This window comes from Oryx dammah, unplaced genomic scaffold (genome assembly GCF_014754425.2).
Source record: "Oryx dammah isolate SB20612 unplaced genomic scaffold, SCBI_Odam_1.1 HiC_scaffold_9, whole genome shotgun sequence".
Classification (NCBI taxonomy): domain Eukaryota; kingdom Metazoa; phylum Chordata; class Mammalia; order Artiodactyla; family Bovidae; genus Oryx; species Oryx dammah.
This window is the reverse complement of record NW_024070193.1, coordinates 25,116,064-25,137,705: the sequence shown is the minus strand read 5'-3', so window position 1 is coordinate 25,137,705 and position 21,642 is coordinate 25,116,064. Positions and strand designations below refer to the sequence as shown.

Below are 21,642 nucleotides of genomic sequence, written 5' to 3'. Positions count from 1 at the left end.
ATGGTATGTATAATACATACATGGTATGTATAATACATACATGGTATATATACACACAGCTTTATTCATTCATCTGTTGATGGACATGGACATTTACGTTGATTCTGCATCCTGGCTACTAGAGTGATGCTATGAACACTGGGGTTTATGTATCTTTTTGAATTATAGTTTTCCCCAGATATATGCCCAAGAGTGGGATTGCTGGACCGTATGGCAACTCTATTTTCAGTTTTCTATGGAACTGCCTTACTCTTTTCCCATAATGGGTGCACCAATTTACATTCCTACCAACAGCGTAGTAGGGTTCCCTTCTCTCCACCCGTCTCCAGCATTTACTATTTGTAGACTTTTTGATGATAGTCATTCTGACCAGTGTGAGGTAATACCTCACTGATGTTTTCATTTGCATTTCTCTAATAACTAAAAATGTCAAGCATCTTTTCATGTGCCTACTGGTCACCTGGATGTCGTCTCTGGAGAAATGTCTATTTAGGTCTTCTGCCCATTTTTTGATTGCCTTTTGTTGTTGTTGTTTGGTTATTGAGCTGTATGAACTGTTTGTGTATTTTGGAAATTAAGCTCTTGTCAGTCACACTGTTTGCAAATACTTCCTCCAAGTCCACAGGAAGCTTTTTTGTTTTGTTTATGATTTCCTTTGGTGGCTCAGACGGTGAAGAATCCGCCTGCAATGCAAGAGACCCGGGTTTGATCCCTGGGTTGGGAAAATCCCCTGGAGAAAGAAATGGCAATCTACTCCAGTATTCTTGCCTGGAGAATTCCATGGACAGAGAAGCCTGGCGGACTACATACAGTCCACAGGGTCACAAAGAGCTGGACAAGACTGAGCAACATACACTTTCACTTTGCTGTGCAAAAGCTTTTAAGTTTGATAGGTACCATTTGTTTAGGTTTGCTTTTTTACTGCCTTGGAAGACTGATCCAGATTTTTCATTAAATATGTATCATATTTACATGCAACTAATGAACTTAAAGGTTCCAGGTTTAATTATCAGCTAATTCTTCATGTTTAAACCAGCAATGCCATACTTAGTTCAAAAGAAACTTAAAAACTGAGCCAGTCGGAGTTTAATCACAAAGTAAAGTTGCTTTCGAACTGTGGTGCTGGAGAAGACTCTTGAGAGTTCCTCAGCAAGGAGATCAAACCAGTCAATCCTAAAGGAAAACAACTGTGAATATTCGCTGGACGGACTGACGCTAAAGCTCCCATACTCTGGCCACCTGATGCAGAGACCCGACTCACTGAAAGAGACTCTGATGCTGGGAAAGACTGAGGGCAGGAGGAGAAGGGGTCAACAGAGGATAAGATGGTTGGATGGCATCATCGACTCAATGGACATGAGTTTGAGCAAACTCCAGGAGACAGTGAAGGACAGGGAAGTCTAGCGTGCTGCAGTCCATGGGGTCACAAAGAGTCAGACATGACTTAGTGACTGAACAACAACAACAAATCTGCTTTAGACTTTGCAGAGTAAACTCCAAGTGGCAAGTTAATGAGAGAGAAACAGAGACACACAGAAAATGAGAATTCAGGGCACTCCAAAAATTTTTTTAAAGCACAGTTTATTTACTTGTATTTTATTCCACATTCCCAAAATTCTTTCTAGAAAACAAGTTTTCAAATTAAGAATACCTAACATTACCTTTTTCGACACCACCATTTAAATTTAAAAACCCCTTCAACAGTTCATCTGCTTGTCAATTCTGCCATCTTCTGGTTATAAATGGAATCTCAGTTGTTGATAAAACAAAAAGCAACTGATAAATCCTACTATACCTTCCTTGTGCTTAAGTCCCTCAGTCATATCTGACTGTTTTGTGACCCCCATGAACTGTCCAGCCAGGCTCCTCTGTCCATGGAATTCTCCAGGCAAGAATACTGGAGGGGGGTGCCATGCCCTCCTCCAGATCTTCCCAATGTAGGGACTGAACCCAGGGCTCCTGCACTGCAGACAGATTCTTTACTGTCTGAGCCACAGGAAAGCCCAATATCTCCCTTAGGGTTTAAATTATATCCACTGATACTGAGGTGTAAGTTCACTATGCCTTTCTCCCTTATGAGCCTCGTTACACATACAAAAAGAGCCAATGAGCATAAAAATATTTTTTTTAATTATGTGTCTTCTCTTCCCTGACAAAACTAACAAACTTGATAATCCAGACTCTATACAAAAAGTTAAGAGTCCTCTCAACAAAAATAATATCTTTTAGGCCCTGTGTCTAGAAGTTGCTTATAGAATCTCACAGAACTCAGAAGTAAACCTCAAATGATTCAAGTTGTTCGTGAAGTCGCTCAGTCGTGTCCAACTCTTTGTGACCCCATGGATTGTAGCCCACCAGGCTCCTCCATCCATGCAATTTTCTAGGCAAGAGTACTGGAGTGGGTTGCCATTTCCTTCTCCAGGGTATCTTCCCAACCCAGGGATCGAACCCGGGTCTCCTGCATTGCAGGCAGATGCTTTACTGTCTGAGCCACCAGGGACATTACCCAAGTAAAACAGCATCCATCTCCAGTTCTGCATCAGTTCTGCCACTTTCAAAAGATATAAAAAGTAGAAATTGAAGGTCTAATAGGTATTTAACTATTCACTTAGCAATGGTGTTTTATTTTCCACAGCAGCTGGGAAACCTTGAGTGTATCACTTATGTCTTTGAATTTCAATTTCTTTGTTTTCTGGAACTGACAGCCTTCACAAATCTGTAAAAGTCTAAGAATGTGCTCCAAACAGCAATTTGCATGACATGGGACCAGAACCAATTTTTAACAAACATTTTACATTGTCAGACACTATGCTGAGCACTTTAGGAGTGTTCTATCACTTAAGCTTTACGAGAACTCTCAGTGGGGTAGCATTAACCCAGTTTTTCTAGATAAGGAAAACAACGGCTCAGTAAGGTTGTGTAAATGGCCTGCATGCATGCGTGCTCAGTAGCTTCAGTCACTCTTTGAGAACCCATGGACTGAAGCCCACCAGGCTCCTCTGTCCATGGGATTCTCCAGTCAAGAATACTGGAGTGGGTTGCCATGCCCTCCTCCAGAGGATCTTCCCAACCCAGGAATAGAACCCGTGTCTCCTGCACTGCAGGCGGATTCTTTACTGCTGAGCCACCAGGGAAGCCCTGTAAATGACCTGCAGACACAGAGTAAATACACAGATAGGACACAATTCCAACCCTGATCTGTGTAACCTGACAGCTCATGGTCCATACTCTGCCTCCTTACGGAGGCCCTCAAAATATTCTCTACCTACTTAGTAAATGTATCCAACTTCTTTATATATCCCTCAAGGACAGGGGTCAAAATTTCTTATTCTATGCTTCTTAGCCCCAATCACAGTACTAGGTAAATAGGCACTCAGATATCTTCAAGTATCTGTAAATTCTGTAGTTTAAGTCAGATTCTTCAACTTCATTATCCTATGAAAATCATACCCATCATTTCTATAAAGCTGAGCTTAATTTGTGCAGCATAAACTGACACTGCTCTTAAATAAAAAGCCAACACAGAGCTCCCCCACGACCCCACACAAACTTCATAAGATAATCAGTAAAACACACTGGCCAAGGTCATGAGTCAACACCACTTGAGTGAATGCTGCCTATCACATTAGGGAGAAAAAAGTCCATGCAACAGAAAGTCTGAAATCTACCGGAGAAAGAAGCCATAAAGAAAGCGGTGGAATGGAATGTAAGCAGCTCCCTGACAAGAGCCACCAGGAACAATCTCTTTCAGCACATCCACGCTGATTCTTTAAATGAATAACTACCGGCAGGATCATCGCCACATGGGGGTTATGCCAGGCCCTGCCCTCTCTCTCTCCCCTTCTTCCTCCCCTTTCCACGCTCAGCTTGGGCTCAGAGGGCTGGCTGAAGAGCTGGGGTGTGCTTCTGAGCAGAGCTCAAGAGACTCAGATGAGCTCAAGCATGCACACAACACAGCCACAACAAGCTAACAAAGGCGCCCACGAGGAAAGGCACTGAAGGAATGCTGCAGGAAAGGCTTTCCAAAGACAAACCCCGACTTGGGTTCTCATGAACTCACCTTCTCCCTTTGCATCCCATGCCCTGCCTCAACAGGGACTCTGATCAGCTCTCTCTCCTTGAGATTTGTATAAGTCTCCTCGCCTCCATTCACACACCATGCCCACTTCCACACTGCTGCTGGAGATTGCTCTTAAGCCACCAACCCTGAGGTGCTCAAATCTTCAAAGTGTAACAGCCAATAACTCCTCAGCACAGCAGCAGGGCCCTCCAGGATGATGTAGTCACATCTGTGAGCCATATGGAACTTGAAAGCATCATCTAACAAGGGGTTTGCCTGAGTTCGAGAGCCTTCCCTGTACCAACCCACCTCAACATCATCCTCTAATATCAGCTCAAGGATGAGCTATTCTCTGAGGCCTTTCCTGACTCAACACCCATCCGTCCACTCAAATTCACTTCCCCTAAAATACCTGGACCCCTTTACTGTACGTCCACGCTTCCATGTCTATCTGCCTGTCTTCACTGCAGGCCTCTAAAGGACGTATTTTATCCTCACTGCCAAAAACACATTAAGGCCTTCTTTAATGCTGAAGCTGAAACTCCAGTACTTTGGCCACCTCATGCGAAGAGTTGACTCATTGGAAAAGACTCTGATGCTGGGAGGGACTGGGGGCAGGAGGAGAAGGGGACGACAGAGGATGAGATGGCTGGATGGCATCACTGACTCGATGGACGTGAGTCTGAGTCAATTCCAGGAGTTGGTGATGGACAGGGAGGCCTGGCGTGCGATTCATGGGGTCGCAAAGAGTCGGACATGATTGAGCAACAGAACTGAACTAAAGGTCTAAATCCACACTGCAAGGTCGGGATAACAAAAGTGGTGGAAGAAACTAAGAGGAGCTGAACAAAAGCAGCTGAGATAAAAGGAAACGAAGAAGTCCAAATGAGGAAATGATATCAAAAGGAAAAGCAATAGGAAGGTGGTTCTTTCTTATAAATCTGGAGACAATTCTATAATTCTTATCGTTTCGCATTCTTAAGAAGGAATTACGGGACTTCCCTGGTGGCTCAGTGGTAAAGCATCTGCCTGCTAATGCAGGACACAGGGATTCAAGCCCTAGTGCAAGAAGATCCCATATGCTGTGGAGCAACTAAGCCCGTGTGCCACAACTAATGAACCTGGGCTCTAGAGCCCACGCCTGCAACAAGAAGATAGCGCACTGAAAAGCCCACACACTGCAAGGAAGGGCAGCCCCCACGCTTCACCCCTAGGGAAAAGCCCACCAGCACCAAAGAGCCAGCACACCGAAATAAGCAGATGCATATGCGCGCTAAGTCACTTCAGTCACGTCCAAGTCTCTGCAACCCTATGGACTATAGCCCGCCAAGCCCCTCCACACGGGATTCTCCAAGCAAGAATGCTGGACTGGGTTACCATGCCCTCCTCCAAGGGATCTTCCCCACCGAGGAATTTAACCTGCGTCTCTCATGTCTCTTGCATTGGCGGGTAGGCTCTTTACCACTTGGGAAGCCCCACATATAAATTTTTTTTAAAAGGAGGAGGAGGAATCATGAAGTCTGCCTTATGTACTTAATGTTTCTAAAGTAGAAAAAGAGGTTTCCTGGCCCAGTGGAAAATGAACAGATAGAACAGGACAAAAAGCCCCCTTGGCAGAGGCATGTGCTCAGATACATCAATAAACAAAGTGCCTGAGAGAGTGTGGCTGGGTATCTAATAGTACGGCTGCAGCTTCTAATTGTCTAACAAACTTCCCAGCACTGTCTGTACACTCCTGCCTTCAAGCATCTTAACACACACAAGCACTTTCACCTGCAGCATTCCTGCGAGCTTCCTCCTGGCTTGACAGCAATCCTGCACTTCAGTGATGCCCATCTTATTTTCCACTCAGCTTATCGTCCATAATTTGATTACACAACTGCACAGGAGTCTAAGAAACTGCTAACACAATTTCAAATGAGAGTGCATCTTATTAATTTATGGATATTCAAAACCTTTCATGATCATTTCAAAAGATGAAACATATTTCAAAATTTGTCAACCTTTCTCCTATTTTTTTTGCTCAGTGGTTCTTCTTAGAAAAGGTCGGTAAACATCATGAAAAGCACTTTAAAACATGCTATGAACAACATAATCAAAAATAGTTTAAATCCCCACTGAGGGAAAATATAAAATAATAAGTAACACATACACTGTGCTGTGTAGCCGGTAACACTCCTGACAACAATGCATCTAATCCTCTAAGCAGCCAATTTAGTGGTGAAACTGAATAAAAATGATGTGCTTAACCCATATCTGACATTCAACAAACCCCTGGAATGACTACTGTAGGTAGTAGCTCCACTGACCTTGTCAGTTGCTACAGTAGCAAATTACAGCCTACACTACTTTCACTTTCTAGGCTCTTCAAGGCAGGACTGGCCTTGAAAATGCTGCATGCAATGCTCACTCTGACTTCAAAATCTCCAGGTGTGAATACACTGCCACCCTCAAAAACTAACCAGTTTAATAAACTAAGATTTTTCAGTAGGCCGAAAAATATGGGCTTCTGAGGAAGACAAAAGGAATCACGCTTTTGATCAGTGTGCTCCCTACCTGTTGAGTATTCTTAGACACACGACTGCCAAGTCAACTCAGTAGGAATATTTACGACTGGGGTATATATTAAAATTTTTTATAATCCTTCATCAGTGGTGCTTAAATGTCACTGAACTCCAGAACCATCTAGGAATCGTGCTGAAAATGCAGGACCCACAGTGTCACTTCCCAAAAACTTCATTTGTAAACTGATGCCCAGGCAGCTGATTCTAAAGTCGGTGCTCCCTGGGCCATATTACTACATGGAGAAGTACTGTTAGAGGTACTTCAGAAAACCGTATCCCTGGATATTCCCTGGCAGCCCAATAGTTAGGACTCGACGCTTTCACTGCAGGGGACCCAGGATCAATCCGTGGTGAGGGAACTAAGATCCCACATGCCACCTGTTGTGGCCAGGGGGAAAAAAAGGAAAAAGAAAACATGGTATCACTGAGTTCCTAGCTTTCTCAATCCCAAGTCAGAATGGGACTGAAAAGAAAAATCTACCAGCATCCACACACATCACCCATGAGCACATTAAATCACAGGGGCTGCTTTTAACAGCAAAGAAATTTTAATGTTCTTTCATTTCTGGAAACAATATTGACTAAGGCCATAAGTACAATAAGACCCAGGAAAAGTCAAATTCTAAAGTTAACAAAAAAAAATCATTACCACTGCAATGTCATAGCATCTGTTACACTAAAGTAAACCCACCCCAAGCCTTCTGGTCTAATCACAGGTTCTATTTACTTCTTACAGGGCTTTTTCTGTGTCTGATGAAAACTGAGCCATAAAATAATTGAGACAGGGATTTAGAGATTTAGTACAGCAAACCTCATAATAAAAATGGCACAAAGGGGACTCTTCTTGCTGTTGTTACATATTAAATCTTATTTGATCGATTTTACTGTATTCCAAATTACAAACATAAGGTAGAAGGTTGTAATTATAGTTTTATTGATTTGTCATTAACTTTTAATCAACCTGCTACTACAGGGAGTGGTTATTACAGCAGTGCTCGCTTGTTTCTAAGTTTCATACACTTATCATCACTACAACAAAGTAACTGGACACATTTAATGCCAACAAATATCCAGTATTGTTTGTAAGGCATCTGTTTGCAACTGTAACTATCTTATATCAGCATAAATGCATTACACAACAAGGACTGACTGCACTAAACTGTATCTGATTTTCTCTAGGTCTCTTTATACCTTTCTGACCACTGACAGCTATACATGTTTTTTATATTCTATTCCTTTTTATTTTACCTATTTGTTTCTCCCAAATTCATCTGTTTCTTTCTCCTGCAGTGACCACACTTGGCTGACTCTGAAACCAAAAGTCGATGCTCTACGAAACAGAAGCAAATGACTAAAATAGAAAGGCAGCAGGCACATGTACTGGGAACACTGACAGCCTTTAGGAAGTTTATCAAGAAAGCTTAACGATCACAGGAGCACAAGAAAAACATTTCACAAACTCCATAAATGGAATAAACTTTTTAGCATACTAAACTGTAACTGAATTTAAAATCAAAGTCAACATCAAGCCATGTTTCACCAATGAAACCCTCAGTCTATATACCTGCTACTGATAAGTTCTCACCTTAAGGTTCTCCTGGCACCACAGAGACTATAAAAAGGCATCTGACACAGGCTTTACTACCTTAAGGACCATGCAAACACTATGAGACACAATACAGATAAAACTAACCTAGAATTATTTATTTCCAGTCTTACAGATACTTCTTTTCTAACTCTGAAGCCTACTTAATTCATCTCTTTTGCCCAACAGTTCACAGACAGAATATTACATTTAAAAGGTTCCAGTTTTTTTTTTTAAAAAAAAACACCATTTACAGATACTAACATATTAGAATACAATATTTTCTACAGATCAAATATTGTACCATTAATATGACTGACCTAACAGCTCACCTTCGCCCGATTTGATTTTAACACTTTATATAATTTTGGTAAGTCTAAGAGAAATTTTATAAACTGAAAGTCTACCCTCCAACATGGCAAATCAAGTTTCAAGCACAATGGTCCTATGTGAAATGAAAAAAAAAAAAGCAGCCAAGTTCTTTTTAATGTCTACTCTCAGAACATACTACAAAATATAAGCCAAGTGTTAAATTTACAAGAATATATTTAAAGTAAGTCAAAGTAACAGGCAATTCTAAAACAGTGTTACCAGCAGTCAGAAGGACAGAATTTTTACAGCTAAGAGACAATCAAACTCTCACACTGTTTGTTGTTCTTTAGTATATATACGTGAAAATAACTGCATGCAATGGGTTCCAATGTCAGAACGTGATCACAAAAACATAAGCCAAGGATAATAAAAGATTGTTTAAATTAAATATAAATTGCTTTTAAATGGCAGACTAAAATAATTTTCAGGCAGAATTCAAGTCCTGGAGTCTTTACTTTGGCTAAGAGTCGGGGGAACGAAAATCCCCAGAAACTGTACACAAATTGTCCATAAGTGCAGCTTACTGGAGACAAGGTTTCATTAGCTTCCTAAAGGTGTCTATAACTTATAAAGGAACTACTACTTTATGCTCTTTGCTACTCCAAAAATTAACATATTGTTAGTCCTATCACACTTATAAGTTCAGTAAATTATTAACACAATTTAAATCCAGAGTTGGCTTAGGTTCTACAAAATTATTTGTAAACCAATGTCAAAAGGAAGTTTTATATAAAACACTTCTGTGAATTTAATGTCTTTTGAGCTAACTTCTTTCAATCTTCAAGGAGAGATGTTCGTTAAAGGTTCCAAGTACACTTAAAAAAAATAATCTTTAGCAATTAGGTGCAGAACTCCATAGACATCCATTAGACCGTTCCTGTCACGGTGTTCAAATCTTCTATGGTCTTAACAAGTTATGCCTGCCTGGTCCTAGAACTTTTATAAAGTAGATGTGACTATCACCAATGAAGATAATAATTGTACTGATTTTTCATTCTAATTCTGGCAATTTTTTGCTTTATATTTTGAGACTATGCTATTTAATCCAAGTTCAGGTTTATTACATTTCCCAACAGAATTGTTCCTTGTATCAGTATGCAAGTTTCTTTTTTATTTGCTTTAAGTCTTTTTTGGGGGAGGGGGGCTAATATTAACATTGCTATCCACTCTCAAGTAGCCTTTCTGAATCAGTGAGGGCTGACCAGAGGAGTAGCATCACTAAGAAAAGTAAGAATGAGGAGTTATCACAGGATACGAACAGTAATTGTGAGAGCTAATTAGGCAGTTCATATAGAACTGTTGCCTCTGCATGGAGAGTTGGGACAGAAATTTAGAAGACAGGCAATCAGGAAGGAAAGATGGGTGTGAAATGGAGACAAGCAAGGACAGACTGAATTTCACATTCTCCACCACCAATCTCAATGCTGTGGGTGTCCTACAGTACCAAGCAATCTCCTTCACCAGAGCCCACACATCTGACTCAAAACTTAGAGAAGCTGAAGATCCAGTGGGAGGTGGAGCAGCTGGAGGCCTGGCTTGCTTCCTGAAGCCGAAAGATCACTGATGAGGTGTACGAACTGCAATTGTGTCTGACCCCACACCGACCTTCTGAGCATGAGCACGAATGCTGTGCCACTTTTGCCTTCAAAATGTTGTGCAGATTTCTCCTGTAGCCAGGCTGACCTGGAACCCTCCTGGAAAGGGACTTCTAGGAAATAGTTCTTGCTCAGTTATGCTGACAACAAAAAGCCACAGTTTACAGGGATATTTTCTATTTCTTTAATTTTATTCTTTCTATATAATTATGTTTGAGGTATGTCTCTTGTAAATAACATATCTGGATTCTTTTGTACTATCTAGACTATCTTTCAGCTATCATGTTTAATCCATTTACATTTATTGGGATTTAAGACTTTAATTTAAAAAAACTGTCTTTTGAAAATGAAGTAATATATATACTGAAGATAATTCATGCTTTGCATTTCTGAAGTATGTTATACACATAACTTATTACTTACCACTTCTCCAGCCGAGGCAGCCAACATATGTGTCACAGGCATCAAATATGAAGAAGAATCAGTGTTCAAAATCCATTTCACATATTCATAGGTGACAAAAAAGGCAGCAGCTGAAATTTAAAACAAACCAGTCTCTCACAAAGCTTAAATATCCATGCAAACTGTGAATATGTTTCTCAAAACAAAATTACAACTCAGTTATTAACTTATGAGACAATAAAGATATAAATATTAAATATGAATAATATAAATAAAAATATTTATAAATATATTGTCTTTATAAATATTTCAAATATAAGTAAAAATAATAAAGCTATAATATGGACTCTTCCCCTGACATCCCATCAACTCTTACAGATTTCACTGAGCCCATGGTACACACTTGACCTTGGACTCACAAAAATGCAGACGACATGATCCCTGCTGCCATGAGGAGCCCTAACAGCTAACCTACCATTTACCAGTTTGTACTGACAAGTCACTTAACACTTTTTAGTAAGAGTTTTAGAAAAGGATATGAATATCCATGATCCAAAATATCTTTACATATGATCGTAAACTAATCAACTACACTAATTTACAGACAGGTTAAAACTGCAAACATATATCTCAATAAAACACCTATTCCGTTATGCTTTATTGCTGGATACTCAAAATACCATGGCTACTTTTACCTACCTCAATTCACCTTTACTTCAAGGAAACAATCAACTATTTAATTAAAACTGAAAATCAAAACCTCTAAAAAGCTACCCCATCATATGAACTAACCTTAGCAGCACAGGAACGCTTTTAGACTTGCCACGCACTGTTAATCAAAGATGTTTAGCAGTCACATAAAAGATTTGGCATGAAAGATAAATACACGGCAAAATCATCTTTCAAAGGTCATTCGAAAATGTCACAGCAAAGTCTGAAATACTCAGGAAAAAAGCTTGAGAGTGAAAAGCAGTTCTCCACCGTTAGTCAGTAAGCTTGTAACACACACTCCTCAGCCGCTAACAGCAGGCCAGAAGAGGCGGCACCCTGTCCCTGGATGAGTGAGGCCCAAGCGGGCAGCTGTATTTAGTTAACGCAGGACCTAATTCCCACCTGCGATTCTTACTTAGGCTGTCCTCTTTTGGCCCACTCACTAAATGGGCTAGAACAGGGGTGCCCAATCTCTGGGATCTAACACCTGATAATCTGAGGTGGAGATGATGTAATAATAATAATATGATGTAAGTGCACAATAAATGGAATATGCTTGAATCATCCCAAAACCATCCCCCCCCACACACAGCCCTGTCTGTGGTAAAATGGGTCTTCCATGAAACCGGTCCCTGGTGCCAAAAAGGTTGGGGACCACTGGGCTAGAATAGCACCAATCAAATTCAGTTCTAAGTTCCACCTACTGGACATCGCACCACCCACCTCCATCCCCGCCGAGTGAAAACAAAGCAAAAAAACTGTGGTTCCTCTACATTCCCCCTGCATTCTCTTCTAAACACACGCTACATATGCATCTTGACTACAGTTCTTTTCCTCTCGCAGCCCTCGGCCCCTTCCACCCCCTGCACAATACGTCCTCAAAAAACATACAACCGCTGTAAAATGGCGTATTGCATTCTGTAGAGAACTTGAACCAATAGCAAAAAATGTTTAGAGTGCCTCATAAAGAGTTTCAATTCACTAAAAATTTGCAGAAAAACAGCCATTTCTGGAATGGTGGCACTCTGACTTCTTATCCAGCCTCTCCTATTCAATGATGTTCTGTGGAGGGCAAAGTAAAGCAGTCCAAGAACACCCACTTTCTCAAACACACAAAAATTCAAAACCACGTTCTCTATGTAAACTCCTGCTCACAAGAATCTAAACCAGTCCTGTGAGCTTAAGGGAGGCCCATGTACCCTGAAGACCATCACTAATACTTCATCTACCAACAATCCCTACATAATATGTAAGAGAGAAAAATGATTTACAACAATGAAGGAGACAAGGTAAGGAGTACCCAAAAGACAGGGACTTAGTAAGATATTGATATTTCTTTGCAATTCCCCAGTTCACAGGTTCCCAAACTTGTCTGTATATTAAAATTACCAGGGGATATATATATATTTTAAAAATCCAAAGCCCAGGCCACACCTCAGACCAACTAAATTCCATACCTCTGAGAGTGGGTCACAGGCAGCAGTACTTTCTTAAAAAAAAAAAAAAACTCATTAGGTGATCAGGTGACTGAAACAGACAAATATAGGAACCAAGGCCCATCTCCCACCAACAGAGGTATACTTGGCATGAAGTGTGTGCTAAATGGTGACTTGCTATAATCGATTACTGAAAATTTAGGCATAAAAGAATTCAAAGTGAGTGAAAGTCGCTCAGTCATGTCCAACTCTTTGCAAACCCATGGACTATACAGTCCATGGAATTCGTCAGGCCAGAATACTGGAGTGGGTAGCCTTTCCCGTCTCCAGGGAAAAGAATTCAAGGATAACCTCAAAACAGTTGGCTGTTCTAAGGATGGCTCAGGGAAAGGGAAGAAGGGATAAACTAAAGGATCAAAAAGATTTGCACTACAAATCTTTATGTGAATACTGTGCTTTTTACAGATGGACATTTCAATGTCAAGTTAACAAGAAAGAATTTCTAATGAAATACACTGCAAAAAAGAAATCAAACCTTAGAATTTAAGAATCTTCTGTCATGCTGATGTTTGGTAGAAATCAACACAATACTGTAAAGCAATTATCCTTCAATTAAAAATAAATCAAAAAAAACAATTTTTATTTTTAATGGAGCAGTGGTTTTGTGAGTGTGTTTGGTGGTAATGGTTTTCTGTTTGCTCAATCTGAGTGCAATCAAAGCATCAGTAAACAATTATCAAAAGAAGTATCTGGGAAAAGAATATACCAACAGGTGGAATCAATAAAACAGGTTCACCTGCTCCACGAGACTCCTCAAGGCAGAGGTTACTGAGGTTAGCTTCACATCTGAATCCCCTGGGAAGCTACTAACACTCCTGATACCCAGGCAAAGTCAAGACCAGTTAAACTCCTCACAGAGACACAGGCATCAGTATTTTGTAAAACTCCCCAAGAGATTTCAACACTCAGGCAAGGTTGAGAACGCCTGCCCTACGGCATCACAATCAGCGTTAGAGGAGCACTTTAAGGATTCTAACTCGGAGCTCTACCAAGGAAAACCCCTTTCAAAAGGCTGCTCGTGGTGTTGTTTTGTTGTTGTTTAGGATGGCATCTATAGCACTAGTTGAGTCAAAAATAATGGATTAATGAATAGAAAACAAATCCCAAGTAACAACTACATTAAACATAAGGAATTCTATCTAGGGTTGGACCACAAATATGTGGTCCAATATATTTTATTCTGAAAATAAATCCCATTAGCTTGGCTTTACATAAAGCAATGATAATATCAATATAATTGTTACCATTAGGAAAGGATCCAATAGCAGTAGAAGGAACTCCAGCGTATACTCCATAAAAACCACCAGCCTTATAAAATCCTTGGGGGCTCTGCAGCCTGGTTTTAATGGTATCCAGAGGAAATAATATCAAGTCAACAGAGACACCTGCTACTCCGCCAGCCTTAAAAAGAAAAGTTACAAAAGAATAATAAGCTGCCATTTGCGGGATAGGGATAAGAAGGAAGTTTTTAAAGCACATTTCTTTCAAACATGGTTTTAAACTTCACCAGACTACTTTGGTATAGTCAAAAGACCTCCTGCCTAAATTTACAGATTTGTCCTGGGAAAATAACCATTATTGTGCTATAGTTTCAAACTGTAAATTTTATATTATTCAGTTTTAAACAAATGTTTAATGATTTAATAATTTTAAAATTAATTTTAAATTAATGATCTCATAGGGTTCAAAAAAGTGAAACAAATAAACCTCAGGAAAGTAAACAGTTCAAAGTCTCCTTCCTTATCCTGAAAAACTGCAGTAACCACTTTTATTGGTTTCTTATTGTATACGTCCTAAGTTACTTCAGGTCTGCTGCTGCTGCTGTGCCAAGTCGCTTCAGTCGTGTCCGACTCTGTGCAACCCCAGAGACGGCAGCCCACCAGGCTCCCCCGTCCCTGGGCTTCTCCAGGCAAGAACACTGGAGTGGGTTGCCATTTCCTTCTCCAATGCATGAAAGTGAAAAGTGAAAGTGAAGTCGCTCAGTAATACAAGCAAATATGAATATGAGGAACTTCCCTGGACATCTAGTGGTTAGGACTGTGTGCTCCCACTGCAGGGGGCACAAGTTCCACCCCTGGTTGGGGAACTAAGATACCACATGCTGTGCAGCCAAAAAAATACATAAATAAAAGATAAACAAGTAAATGGTAAATTTTAAAAAATATGAATATGTATTTTACTTTTTTTAAAAGTAAAAGGTGGCTTGCAGCACTGTGTTTTTTTCATTTGACAGTTTATCTCAGTATTCTTTTCAAATCATACCAAGTGTTATATTTTTGGCCTTTTTAACTGAGTAGTGGATCTGCATTAAAAAAAAAAAATTTGTCTTGAAATTTCCATTCCAAATGGGTAATGTTGCCTGTGAATCTAGATCCACATTTTAAGAATCACATATCTAAGGATTCTTGATATTTTCTCTACTTTTTGTATATTGGAAAATTCCTTGATAAATTTTAATTTAAGGGAATAAATGAAAAAAAAAAATAGAACTAAATTCCTGGAGGGCATTAAACCTGACCCAAATGCCTCATCTCCGAAGAGACACATGTTGCTTTAGGGAAGGTGCACTTTAAAACCTGAAAACCAAGTCTGCTCCTTTTGATTACACTAAAGCATAGGTAGAGTAGAGCATTTAAAAAACTGGTTACAGCTTAGTCCAAGCAAAAACAAACTCCGAAAAACAGAAACTCAGAGACAGCAGAAGAGAAAGGTCAATACACAAGGCCTAAAGGTACCATTTACAGACATAAATCAACACCATTTTATAGCAAGTAAATGGAAGAATTATAAAGCAACAATATGGTTCCTATATATTTTAAACTGAATTGCTAACTTTCCTATCTTTTGGATTTTGAACTATGTGAATATATTACCTATTCAAAAAGTAAAAGCAGACATTAAAAACTATATATTCCAAGACACAGAAAAAGAGGAATCAATACTACTCAAACATACACGCAGAGTTCAAAATCATCTGTTGTTTCCATCCTTTGGAATTACAGAGTGCTCAGGTGGAATAAGGGTTAGTACCTAGCAAACACTTTCTGCTCTACTTGCCATGCACGATAAAACCACTGCAAGAGTTCACTGGAAAAATGAAATTACTCAGATGAGAAATGAAATAATCTCTGTTTTTCAATGAGCTAGCATAGGTCAATTATTAAAAATTAGTGTACACTACCTTGAAAGGCATGACAGAACCATGCAGGGCACTCTGCAAATGACCTAAAAAGTTGTCATGAAAAAAACACAGAGATGTGCCAGTAGAGTATCAAGTGGGAGTAGGAAAAAAAAAAAAAAAAGACAATGTGGAATATCTTTCTGGATATAAAGAAATCATCTAAGCCACAGGGCAAAGGTCACAATTAGGAAAGTTAAAAAGAAAAAAGCCAGCTTTCTCAACATTCTTCTCACTTATTCTTTAAGGATTTTATAAATTCAATATTATTTTGCCTGCCTCTTCATTCTCTCAAAACACAAGGAAAACTAAAATTCTTGTGAGAATGTCTGATATGACTGATTTCTTTAAAAATATGCTGCACTTCATTCTAATTTTCTCTTTAATCTTAGGAAAGGGTTCACAAAGATGCTTGCTATCTACTGCTAAATTTTAATCAGTAAGTTGATTACCCTTTTAATCTATTTGGCTACTTTGCATGCATTGATCCTCCAGCCCTTCTTTCATCAGAATTCTTGTATACTGAGAGTAAACGATCAGATTCAATCTACATATCTAGCAAATCATCAATCAAGAGCTACTAACTTGTTCTATGTATTTCAAACTTCTATAACTCAAGTATCGGATTTCAAACTTCTATAACTCAAGTATCAAGTATCATGTATCAAGTATCACGAGACTGGGAAAAAATACAGCTAACAGGAATAAGAATACATATATATGTAGACACACAGCAACATGTTTAAGATTTTTTTAAAAACCTTAAATCTTAAGGAATGCTTATAATTTTACATCAAGTCAGCATCAATTGAATCTTAAGGAACTCTACCATTTTTTTTCTTCAGCCTGAGAAATTGTTTTATTTATGATCACATATCAAAAAGGTTACCAAAGGATTCAAGATTTATGATAGCTTACATAGAAAATCCTAAGTACTAGACAAAAATCCAAAAAGAACATAACACAGATAACCAGCAAGCCTTACCTCACCATAACAATTTATTGAGATCATGATACCATATACAATAGATAACATATATACCACAACCTAAATTTTTTTTTAACATTTTATAGAACTTATCAAATTCCAGATACTTTCTAAGTGCTTTAGATGTAATAACCCATTTAATAAATTTTTAAAAAGCAACTATGATATGCTTATAAATGCTTACTTTAAAAAAAAAACCACCAATCTTCTGCAAACTGTTTTAGAAAATAACAAAAAAGATTACACTTTTCTACACATTTTATGAAGCTGATATACTCGTTATCCCCAAACACAAGATGATACAAGAATGGAAAATGACCAAAATCCCTTATGTACATAAATGTAAAATTGTGCAAGATATATAGGCCTTTACACTGAAAAAAAAATTAATGAGAGGTGGAAGATAAACAAATGAAGGGATTCATGGGTTAAAAGTTCAGTATATTAAGATGTCAACAGATTCAATATAAGCCTGATAAAAACTGGAAGATTTTTTTCCTGCAGGAATTAACTCAGTGACTACAAAATATATATAGAAATGTGAGAGTTCAAGAATAGTCAAAGCAGTCTCACAGGTAATAACTCTAGCAGATGTCCAGATGTATTACAAAGCTATTTAAACTAAGACAATGTGGTGTTGGCACAAAGGTAGACAAATAGATCAAAGTAGAAAAGACGAGAAGTAGACCCACACATATTTGGTAACCTGTGACCTAACTTATGTCAAAGGTAACATATTTGCAGTGCATAGGGAGAAGACCTTTTTGAAAAATGATACTGGGTCATTTTAGCATCCATGTGGGTAAAATGAATCTTGATCTCTTCCTTATACAACTTATAAGAATCAATTCCATATGAGTTTGCAGATCCAAATTGAGTGAAGTTGCTCAGCCGTGTCCGACTCTTTGCGACCCCATGGACTGTAGCCTACCAGGATCCTCCTTCCATGGGATTTTCCAGGCAGAAATACTGGAGTGGGTTGCCATTTCCTTCTCCCACAACTTTAATTTAAAAGTGTTACAGACAGCAAGAGTCTAATCAGTGCTTTGAAATTCCTCTGGGAGTTGAAGAAAATTAAGATTACATGCTATGAAACCTTTATTTCTCCAAAGAAAGCTGGCAAAAACAGGAAAAACAAAATCATAGCTACTCAACTACAGGACAAAAATCAAACCACCTGCCTAATTTAACCAAGCAAAATGATCACAGGTCCCTAGCCTAGACCACAACTAAGAACACGAAAAACATTAACATGGCTTCTCCGGAGAACACCCCTCCCTGACATTCTCAGTTTTCTCCACAGTGAAGTGGCCACCAGTGACTCTAACCTCCTGTGGCTTCCTATGAGACCTGCCTTCTTCCGCTTCCTCCACCCACTCTCCCTGCAGCGCTTCTTGACCCTCTACACTAATGGCAGAGTTGTCTTTGTAAAAGAGATATCTGCGCTCTTCAAAGTTTCCAAAAGCCCTTAGGATGAAAAACAGAATCACAGGACAGCCTGCAAGCCTCTAGAAGTTCACCATCCCCACCCAATCCCCACTTCTCCACCCCCAACTCCATCATTAACGCTTTGCTAGGTACCTTCTTGCCACCTTGACCTTTTTCCTGAGTCATCTGATCTCGCCCGTTTCTAGGACTGTGTACACGATGCTCTCTAATCCAAGTCTGCGTTTAGACCCTCTTGTTCTACAATGATTAGAATTTTAATTCTATAGTTGAGCATCTATTTCTTCAAAGTTTGTGCATGTCCCACGAGATTGTAAGATCCATACCTGTTTTGTTTACCAATATGTTCCCAGCACCAGTACACAGTAGGCAATAGTAGGCACCAGTCTGAGTGAACTCCGGGAGTTGGCAATGGACAGGGAGGCCTGGCGTGCTGCGATTCATGGGGTCGCAAAGAGTCGGACACGACTGAGCGACTGAACTGAGCTGAATAACTATTAGAAGAATACAGGAATTAATGACTGTAATCAAAGGTTACCACCCCTGTTGGGGGGGGGGGCGGTCCTTGTGTTTTATTTTTTGAGGCCATGCAGCATGCAGGATCTTAGTTCTCCAAGATGATTCTCTCTCAGTAATACCTCATTTCTTTCATAGCACCTTATGGTAATGCTTTGGTTTGTTTGCCATTAAATCTCCAAGGGCAATCACAGTACCAGTAGGCAGAATATATGGCAGAGAAACTGCACATGAAATGAATTCAGACAGAGCAAAATTTTCCTTGAAACTTCTACCAATCAATCCTAATTTTACTCTCTGTAACTACACTTTAAAAAGTATGCATATGTACCATTATTTAATAAATCCTAAATAAATTTTAAAACCATGTTTCTTTCCTTAACTGATGCCTGCTTTCAGCAACTGCTACTGTTATTGACTTAAGAGACAGTCTTAAAGAGTAATAAGGGGCACGAAATCCCATGTTGCACTGCCTGGAATCTGAGCTCAGACAGTAACACACATGAAACATATCTCACTTGCGTGACTTCAGACAAATTATCTAACATACCACTCCTCAGTTCCCTCACTGGGAGAACTAGGATAAGACTTCAATTGTTTGTCAGAATTAAACCAGACGCTGTACCTAAAAAGCTTACCCTACTTCCCCACAGAGCAATGCTCTCACAAGTACTACTGCTATCTCACCAGCTGTACAGGAAAATGCCTCCAAAAGTGGTAAAGCCTCTCTCTGCTTCTCTAAAACCTAGCTTCCACAGATCTTAACAAATCTGGATTTAAAACCAACGTTCCACACGTCTGAGTAAGATCCCCCTTCCACATCTCTCCATAGCACGCTGAAAGTAACCCTCACTCCTTTAGGCTAACGATCATTTCCCTCTTCAGCCTCCACCACCAGACCAGATCTACCTTGTTCACCACGTTATCTCCCACACCTGCAGAAAACACTTGATAATTGAATGAAGCCAGCCCTATGGGTCTTCATTTCTCAGGAAAGCTTTCGTAAATATATTTGTCTGTTTTCTGCCTCTGCCCACTCTCCCACAATGAAAAAACAGGCAATCTGTCTGGTTCACCACTGTATCTAGTAACCCCTACTGGACTTGTTTTCAAAATATTTATTGAAGGACTTTGAGGGGGGGGTTGTTTTTTTAAGACACGTTGATTCTTCTTTCCTACTATACACCACTGACTGCATAGCACGGCTATTTGGGCTCATCAGTACACACCTAAAGCCTAGAAAAATACTCAGACGCAAAATAGCCGATTAATTATGTATTGAATGAACGGATACATTATTTTCCGAGAATAAAAAAGATACAGCAAAACGAAACTACAGTCTTGGCCAACAGGTCTGGAAGCGACTTGAGCGTCCTTGTGAATATTTCATTAACTGCCAAGTTCTCCAAAGTGTGGTTACAGTATATAATTAAAGCTTTTCTTTTTCCTTTAGATAAACCGCGGTGCGGAGGACGAGTCAAGTATGCCACCGCTAACCCACTCCTGTCCCTTTCTGGCATACAGATAGCAAACTTAGAGGCTTGACACAAGCCCCGGGCGGTCCAGGACGCCCGCGCTTCCTCCCAGACCTGGTGACCGGAGACCCAGGGACGAGTCACCGCGCAAAACCGGAAGGAGGTGCTAAGACAGAGAAGACACCGTGGGCGCCGGTGCAGGACTCCGGCACTCCTAACGCCCTGTACTCACCACCAGCGAGGCTGTGAACCCAGGTTGGTCCATGGCCCCATAGACTTGATCAGGATTATAATTCAGACCAGAGGCGAGTCACGGGCGCCTGACACTGGGCGCCGCCATCTTGGAAGCCGCCGGCACTTCCGCGGCCACGTGAGGTTGAACCACAACAATTACACGTGCAAACGGGGAAGCTGCGCCCGGAGAAGAGCTGGGATGGAGGGGCGGAGTCTGGAAAGGGTGATCTAGTCAAATCTCGCGACTCTTCTCTGCCTCCAAGTCCGACAGCTTCTCAGTAGGCTAGATGGAGGAACTCTCGCGAGCAAATGAGCCTAGATTAAGAACCTGGAGCAGCAAGCCCCACCCCCGTGAGCGCAGGGTGAAGCCCAAGCGTTAACCCAAAGGAGGCGGGGCTATTGGGGAAGGCGTGGCTATAGAGCTGCCGGACTAGTTTCTGGGGAGGCCTGTGGCTTCCAATGTTAATTCTTTTTGCTTTATCGTTTGGCTTCATCTGTAGAAATTTTGTCTGACGTTTCCATAAAACAGACTCATCATTAGAAAATTATTAACTATAGAAAAGCACTTCAAAAGTTTCCTTCCTGGGATTTCCCTGGTGGTCCAGTGGTTAAAAATCAGCTTGCCAAAGGTTCTATCCCTGGTCAGGGAACTAAGATCCCACGTGCTACCAGGGCAACTAAGCCTGTGAGCCACAATTATTAATCCCACAGGCCACAACTAAAGAAAGCCCAGGTGCAACAACCAAGTGCCAAGTGCCATTAAAAATAAATAATTTTTTTTAATTCCTTCTTTGAGTTAAAAATTAGCATCCTCTACTTCTCCTTGTTGTTGTTCAGTTTCTAAGTTGGGATGGACTCTTTTCAACCTTAGGAAATGTAGCCTGCCAGGCTCCTCTGTCCATGGGGATTTCTAGGGAAAAATAATGGAGTTGGTTGCCATTTCTTCCTCCAGGGGATTCTCCAGATTCAGGGATCGAACCGGGGTCTCCAATGTTGTCAGGCAGATTCTTTACCACTGAG

The 21,642-nt window shown here is 40.1% G+C and overlaps 1 protein-coding gene across 10 annotated transcripts in view; it reads right to left on the bottom strand.

The window, feature by feature from the left end:
• SLC25A26 (solute carrier family 25 member 26) overlaps positions 1 to 20,973 on the bottom strand; it is a 143,633-nt gene extending 122,660 nt beyond the window's left edge. For 6 of the 10 annotated variants that reach the window (XM_040246612.1, XM_040246609.1, XM_040246616.1 and 3 more), the window contains exons 1-3: positions 20,621 to 20,973; positions 14,030 to 14,186; positions 10,600 to 10,709 (exon numbers count right to left, since the gene is read on the bottom strand). In XM_040246612.1, the coding sequence (XP_040102546.1) occupies positions 10,600 to 10,709; positions 14,030 to 14,186; positions 20,621 to 20,653 (300 nt within the window). In that variant the 5' untranslated portion in view covers positions 20,654 to 20,973. The remainder of the gene's footprint in view (positions 1 to 10,599; positions 10,710 to 14,029; positions 14,187 to 20,620) is intronic. The other 4 variants (XM_040246618.1, XM_040246615.1, XM_040246617.1 and 1 more) reach the window with 4 other exon arrangements.
• Between the last annotated feature and the right edge of the window lie 669 nt (positions 20,974 to 21,642).